We start from the raw sequence: 7,845 nt of genomic DNA on the forward strand, positions 1-7,845 counted from the left end.
ATAGCATGGTTTTAATAATTTCAAATATAGTTGTCACTAATCAACATTCACAGGGGTTAAGGGCAGTTACTTGGTTAAAAATTGTGAAATTAAAATAAATTAAAATGTATAATTGTTATAATATTGTGGTACTTTTGAGCAGTTCAAATAATATTTAGTATATTTATAAATTGAGCTTGCGGTCACTCTGGCCGCCAGTAACTTTCCATACGCGCATCTCTGACGCGCCAAGCTGATTGCGTGCATAACTAGATGAATGAACGTTTTGTGTTGCTGCCGTTGTTGCTGCATTTACTTCTCTGTCAACAAACAACAAGTGCAGAATTGAACATAACAGAACCCAGAAGTCATCAAGGAATATTAAGGAACATGAGCTTAACACAAGATGACGCAGATTTCGATGTGAAGAATGGAATTATTGATAGCGAGACGCCTCCGCATACGCTGCTAGCGGCCCTATATAAGCAGTGAGTATTGGCTATATATAGATATAGACAGACGCACGTGTGTCTTACAATTCATATGTTGTGTGTGTGCTGTTGATGCAATTTGATTGCCTGACCTCTAATATGACCCCATTCGCTTCATAGGAGCTTTGCGTATTACACGTTTCGCGTTCGCCTGCCATCAACATTGGAAACAATTGCCAACTCTTTGGCCAAGGACAAGGACGAATTGCTGACAGTACACGGTGCGGTAAGTTTGTTATTTGCATTCGCCTTGCATTGCATAATAACTGAATCAATCAATCAATTGCACTTTACAGGATGTTACCAGCGATATTGAACAAACAGTAAATGAAATTCGAGAACTGCGTTTGAATATTCTACAAAATGGAAATTTGTTGGCTTTTACGGACAATGGTAATGTGTGTGGGGATTGTGGAACACATGTTGCGGCATCTACTAAATCCACAATTTCTTAGGTAGCGACACTGCAGTGTGGAATGCATTCTTGGAACAGTTGCCGCAACAGCAACGCACCTACTTCCGAGCTTGTTGGCTCTATGCCGAGTGCTACATGTATCGCAAAGTCTCCTCCATCTTCCTGACATCGAAATATCTGGCCAGCTATGATTACTTCAGCAAGCAGAAACAAACCGCTGCCCAACTTAGTCTGGATGCCATGTTAGCTGTAGCGCGAGGCACACGTAGCAGTGAGAGCAATGCAGCCACTTTCCAGCAGCTGCTGAAGTTGAATCTTTGGGGCAATCGTTGTGATCTGTCGATAACATCGGGCAAACAGATCAAGCCCACGGGAGATGCTCTCGATTTGGTCAAAGAGCTAGATGACAATCTGCTGGTGGATAATACAAATGCCATTTGGCAGTCACTGCACAGTGCCAATGGCGAGGGAATCGTCGAGATTATTTGCGACAACGCCGGCTATGAACTGTACACGGATCTCATATTAGCCGAGTACATTATCGACAAGGGATTGGCGAAGAAGGTGCGTTTCAACGTCAAGGCCATTCCTTGGTTCATCTCGGATGTGATGAGCCATGATTACCATTGGACACTCCAGTTTCTTGCCGATCAAGCTGATCCACTGCTTAGTGAATTGGGCAAGAAGCTGAAGCGTCTCACGGATGAGGGTAAATTTGAATTAGCGCCCTTGGAGCATTTCTGGACCAGTCCCTATGAGTTCTATCGCATGGCGGAGGTTAATGCGCCGCTCTATGAGCGTTTGTCACAGGCTCAGCTGGTCATATTCAAGGGAGATCTGAACTATCGCAAGTTGTTGGGAGACTACAGCTGGAATGACACCGAATCCTTTGATACCTGCTTGCGTGGTGAGTTTTATTTGTGCTACAATCTTGCAATTCAGCTTGATATATTGAAATTCATTCCTAATGCAGGTTTTAAGCCCTCGAATCTCTGCACTTTGCGCACTATTAAAGCGGATTTGGTGTGCGGACTGCCACAGGGATTGTCACAGCAATTGTTTGCTAAGAATAAGGAATGGATGCTCACTGGAGAATACGGACTCATTCAATTTGCCAGCAAATAGAGATTCACCAAAACATTAGACTAATTAATAGTTTGCAATTTTATGTATAAAATTATTGTTGTGCTAGTTTTCTCTGTTGTTAAATTTTATCACTTGTTAAGTGCAATTGGATTAAATGAAACTTGTTAAGCTTTAAAGCGATTTCTTGTTTATAGAGTACATCTATTTATTTGCTAGTTTCTAGTTAGATTTCAACAAGTACGAAAGTCGAGCGTGCTAGACTCTGAGATACCCGCTACCCATTTCGAATTAAAGCAAAAGAGGCGGTATTAAAATGTATCAAAGGCTTTAATTGGTATATTGATATAGTACTGCATTAAAAATATACGATTGATTACAAAATATACCAAATTGTCAATCAAAGCTACTAAGATCTGTAGTAAGCAGGTGATTTCCCTATACGGAAGAATTTCTTAAATGATAGCAACCAAATTTTTCGAAACCATACAGACTATAGACTATAGTTATTGTTGCATGTATTGTATGTACATATATTCGCCGCTCTAGCTTCAAAATTACCCTTTGGGTAGCGGGTATAAAAATTACATTTTAAGTAGTTGACAATGCTGTCAAAATTACAAGTTACGTAGGTTATTTTTAAGTTGAGTTGAGATTTGTAGAGGCGGAAACCATGTCGGTGGCCATACGAACTATAGAGTCCTGGACCAGTTTAAGTTCCAACAATACATATGAATCCTCATGGACCACATTGGAAACTGTCGTACACAATAAACTGGAGGATTTTGTGGAAAAGCAAAACATACTTGTTCTTTATCCAGCCCTGAATGAGCCTTTGAGTGCCAAGTTCTATCACAGCCACGCCTACAAAACATTTCGGACTCGTTCTCCACACATGATCCACGAGCTGATCCACAGCATGAGAGAGAACGAGGAATGGATCATGAAGCGCTGTGGTGATTATGCACGCTACGATCTGCGACGTGTCATTTGGAGCTTGAGCATCTTGCGTACGGAAATACTGCAGAATAGTCCGTTTAAGTTGTTCTACGACCAGGAGCCCGATGCCAAGGAATGGAATGTGGCTATCAAGAGGCTGGCTAATCGCGAGAAGAATCAGTGGTTCACCTCGACTTGGCTTTTTGCCGAATGTTATCTCTATCGACGCATTTGGGCGGCTTTTAGACGCGCAGAAACTCTTAGGAACTTTGATTACTTTTCTCCGATTAAATTCAATACAGCACAAGGACTAGCTAATCTCATGAATAATATTGTGATTGCCACTCGTGGACTGCCACTTAACCAGATGAACTTTCAGCTAATGCTGAAACTATCTCTTTGGAGCAATCGTTGTGATCTGTCGAACACAGCCGATCCACCGAATGATGAAATGTTACAATTGATCGACGAATACGACAAGGATTTAATAATAGATCAGTCCATGGATGTGTGGCATCTTCTCTCAGAGAATAAACAAACGTCTAGACAGCCTATTGTTATCGACATCGTCTTCGACAATGCTGCCTTTGAGCTCTTTTCTGATCTTCTGCTGGCCGAGTATATTCTCGAAACGGGTCTGGCCCAGAAGGTGCGCTTCCATGTGAAGTCCATTCCCTGGTTTGTGTCCGATGTCACAGCAGCTGACTTTCACTGGATGCTGAACAGCTTCTTGCGCAATAATTTGGTCGAACTTTCCGCCTTTGGCCATAAGATGCGATCTCTTCTGCGTAATCAACGCTTGGAGCTGTGCAGCATCAACGATTTCTGGACAAAGCCAACTGGCTTCAGTTCCATGCGTCAACTGTCTCCCTGCTTGTACGTTGAACTCAGCTTTAGCACTCTTGTCATATTCAAAGGAGACCTGAATTATCGCAAACTCCTAGATGACATCAATCGCAGTTCAACGACTCCATTCCGGGATTGCTTTGGCGGTTTTATACCCACCAGCATTTGTGCTCTGCGCGTTATCAAATCGGATATCTACTCCGGGATGCCTCTGTGTACTGTGGATTGGTTGACCGAAGATGATCCTCACTGGATGATGCGGGGGGAGAAGGCGGTCATCCAACTGGCAGTCAAAACAAGTCCCTGAATTTTAGGCCATATTCTGTTCAAATAAATTACTCTAAGAATATTAAAGTTATGATTTCACTCTATATTAAAAGAGGGAAGATATGAGTTATATACAGTTAGCTCTGAAGACTCAGAAACATTTGTATATAGTATAAGAAGAATATAAAAAACTATTTCCACACTTATATTGTAATGTAGTATGTGCATATATCGAGAATACACTGTACCAATAACTAAACAGCAACACTAAGTTGTATTGCTTAAATAAGCAAACTCAAGTGGACGTGAAATACGATCACCCACTTCTGCTGCACGCTAAGACAGCATTCAAGCTAAGTCAGCATTCAATATATATATATATGCCCATAAGACTCTCTCTCCCGAACATAGTATATAATATATATGCAGCTGCTCTTCATGGCATTCCACTATTATGTACTTAGGCTAAGCCAACCGCATTATTTCAATAAAAGAGCATTAACAATTTGACAACAGAAGAGCACTGACGTGCTGCTTCTATGAACTTGGCTACGAACATATTACATTTTATTACATGGTGACCGTAACAAAAGAGCTAAGGCTCTTCGGATCGTTTTTTTAAAACAAAACAAACAACAACAAAAATAATGGCGATATAATCAAAAGACAAATAATGATATTAACGTTTATTAATTCAACAATTGTCTTGGTGCAGTGAAATGATGAAAATACACAATACACAAATCATATGTTAAAACATCAAACAAACAAAAGTCGTGCAGTCCATAAAAACTATATAACGTAGTCGAGTCAAGTGAAAAAAAAAGTTAAGAAAACTATGGTGTGCACATCCGCACACTATAGCAACGAAGGAGTAGCAGACGAGCTACAAAAGAAATCCAAGAAGCTACAATAGCGAATGACCACCAGGCCGACGTTTCAACACCCTGCTCCTGTCGAGCAAAGGGACCTGCCAAGCCTTAAAGAGGCAATAGAGGCACATCCAGCCGCGGGAGCAAAGCCCTTGACCATAGAGAAATACAAGGCACGGACAGCAGCGAGGGAGCAGCCACCTAAGGAGAAGCGAGGTGGCTGCCGGGTAAAATTGCTCGGCTTAAGAAGACTGAACATCGAGTTGCTGAAGACGGCAACCAACGAGGAAGACCGACAGCGTTTCAAGGAGCGCCTTGCAGCCCTCAACACTCAACTTCGCGGTGAGCGAGCTGCTTTAAAAGGCCATAGCCCCAACCGCCCCAATATTATTAATGTGGCCAATGCGGTTTCCGCTGCAACAACAAAAAACAACAATTACTAACTTACTAGGGCCCATATTCACAACTAACACATTATACTCAGTCTTAAACTTAATACGAGTATAAGTAGAAAACATTGTAAATTTGCTAATTTGCAATTTATGTATAATGAATTCATTCATTAATTAGGGAAATGGTATAGAGTTTTAACATAAACCAAAAAAAAAAGAAGATAATAATTGTCAATTATTCAAGATATATCTATGTCTTAATCTTTAACTAAAATTTTTTTTACAATGGGGGGCACCCAGTCAAAAGCGGATGATAAAACCGCAAATGTTATAAATACAGTAGAAGTCGTGGATACAATTCCACACTTAGATGCACTGTACGTGCTACTTTTGATTTTAGTAATAATATCAGCCCTTAACCTAGTACTGAAGATATATCTTCTTCATAAGAGATCGTTGGGTCGAGCCAACGATTTAGAAAAAATATAAAAATAAAAAAATACTATCGTACGTGATGGTCATAGTACAGACCATACCACAGGGGTACAGGTGCGATTACATCGCTTTCAATTTAAACACCTTTACTGCTGATTGCTTAAGGGGGTTTGGCTGTTTTCCGATTGTACGTTAGGCACATTTCGGTTGATATTGACATTTTGATTTTGATTGTTATTTTGGCTTTGGTTACCCCTTCGGTTAGTTTCCGCGATAGCTTCCGCGACCTCTATTATTATTGTTATAACCTTGGTTATCATTCTGGTTGTAATTATTTCTGCCTTTACCGCGATAGTTGGCATTATAATTACCTCGTCTATTATTCCCATTGTAGAATAAGACTGTGTTAAAATTGACGGTCATTTCTGTACTGCAATGTATATATTTTTCCATTGCATCATTGAATGTACTAAATGTACCCGCTATTAAGATCATTTTGAGTGACTCATTGGCACAGTTTTTGATCATTGCCGATATCGATTCTTTTGTCGCGAATTTGTCCGAATTATCGGCGTCTAATCCGCCGTCTATGTAAGCTGCTTCGAGCTGCTTACGCATGTTGTCTATTTCGGTAGAGTACTGGGGCGCGGTTTTGCCTTTTTGTTGGGCATTCATTAACTTGGTTTTTATAACGTCAGGTGATTTGCCTTTTACGTTTGCCTGCAATATGTTAATTATTGCTTGTATTGATGTCACATGTTCGACTTTATACGTCAATGGTCCAATAATTTTGGTCTTGATGACCTCTACGGCTGAAGCTTCCTGATCTCCTTTAGTTAGATCCGTCAACTTTAATGCTGTCACAAACCTGTTTAGATGGAGTTTCTTACCATCGAATTCAGGTATTGTGGCGGATACCCTGTTTAAGGTATGCTCTCTGAGCTTCCACTGTATTGGCCATGTTTATGGTAGCAGATTGTAATATATTTGTCTTTATCTCTTCTATGGATTCGATATCGCTTTCGATATCCAAATCCTCTTGCGGTTGTGACTCGTCCAGTTCTTTTAGCTGGCTCTCGTCGAATTCCGCTATTTTGGATATTTCGGCTGGTACTTCTATTATAATACTGTGTCTAACACTAGTATTATGTAGTCTTTTACCGAATGAACTGAGAACTTTTAAGCATTGAGCTTTATGTTCTTCAGTGAGTTTTTCTCTGTATTTTAATATAAGGTTTTGTAACGCGTTGTATTGCGTTATGAATACCTTTATGTGATAAATAAGTGTCTGAGTTTTTATCAGAGCGTTTTTGTTGATGCATTTATATGATTTATCAAAAGCATCTCTAATATTGTTTATGGCTTTTGCTAGATTTAGTCATTCCATGTATGTACATTCAGGATGTTCTAGTACTACATGAAATTCATGTGGTACTAGAACATCCTGAATGTACATACACATGAATTTCATGTAGTACTAGAACATCCTGAATGTACATACATGGAATGGCTAAATCTAGCAAAAGCTTTTGATAAATTATATAAATATTGCAGTACCCAGATTTCAGCAAAGAATTTTGCATAACATAACGATGCTAGTAAACACGCATGCGGAGCGGTACTTACACAAGACCACAATGGTCAACAACTTCTAGTGGCATACGCTTCAAGAATGTTCACTCAAGGTGAAAGTAATAAGTCCACTACAGAACAAGAATTAGCGGCCATTCATTGGGCCATAAATCATTTTCGACCATACATATATGGCAAGCATTTCATGGTAAAAAGCGATCATAGACCATTGTCATATCTATTCTCTATGAAAAATCCGAGTTCCAAACTCACTCACATGAGGCTGGACTTAGAAGAGTATATCTCAAGAGGAAAGATAACCATATTGCGGACGCCTTGTCACGCATAACAATAAATGAATTAAAAACAATTAATAGAGAAATATTAAAAGTAACTACTAGATAAAAAGCTGAACAGGGAAATTCCTGCAAAGAAGAAACATGGGTCAGAACACTAAATAAAAATAATGACATGAAGAAACATGTTTTAATCAAAATAGATAAACACAAGTGTTTATTAAAACGAGGAAAATCAATTGTTTCACGCTTTGATGT

General features: G+C 39.6%; 2 protein-coding genes across 2 annotated transcripts; both read left to right on the plus strand.

Annotated features, from left to right (window-relative positions):
- Nucleotides 1-71: 71 nt before the first annotated feature.
- LOC117569499 (damage-control phosphatase ARMT1) lies at nt 72-2,099 on the plus strand. The gene is made up of 5 exons (XM_034250683.2): nt 72-467; nt 591-696; nt 767-863; nt 926-1,792; nt 1,859-2,099. Exons 1-5 carry the CDS (start codon nt 253-255, stop codon nt 2,008-2,010), a joined length of 1,437 nt encoding a protein of 478 aa, XP_034106574.1. The 5' UTR covers nt 72-252; the 3' UTR covers nt 2,011-2,099.
- A 394-nt stretch (nt 2,100-2,493) lies between these two features.
- LOC117569500 (damage-control phosphatase ARMT1) lies at nt 2,494-4,118 on the plus strand. The gene has a single exon (XM_034250684.2). The coding sequence runs from the start codon at nt 2,642-2,644 to the stop codon at nt 4,058-4,060; it is 1,419 nt and encodes a 472-aa protein (XP_034106575.2). The 5' UTR covers nt 2,494-2,641; the 3' UTR covers nt 4,061-4,118.
- Nucleotides 4,119-7,845: the final 3,727 nt, after the last annotated feature.

This window comes from Drosophila albomicans, chromosome 3, assembly GCF_009650485.2.
Source record: "Drosophila albomicans strain 15112-1751.03 chromosome 3, ASM965048v2, whole genome shotgun sequence".
Lineage (NCBI taxonomy): Eukaryota > Metazoa > Arthropoda > Insecta > Diptera > Drosophilidae > Drosophila > Drosophila albomicans.

Coding starts and splice junctions, on each gene's coding strand:
- LOC117569499 (XM_034250683.2), top strand. CDS start 253: ATGAATGAACGTTTTGTGTTGCTGCCGTTGTTGCTGCATTTACTTCTC. Junction 697..766: donor TGCTGACAGTACACGGTGCG/GTAAGTTTGTTA, acceptor TGCACTTTACAG/GATGTTACCAGCGATATTGA. Junction 864..925: donor GTTGGCTTTTACGGACAATG/GTAATGTGTGTG, acceptor ACAATTTCTTAG/GTAGCGACACTGCAGTGTGG.
- LOC117569500 (XM_034250684.2), top strand. CDS start 2,642: ATGTCGGTGGCCATACGAACTATAGAGTCCTGGACCAGTTTAAGTTCC.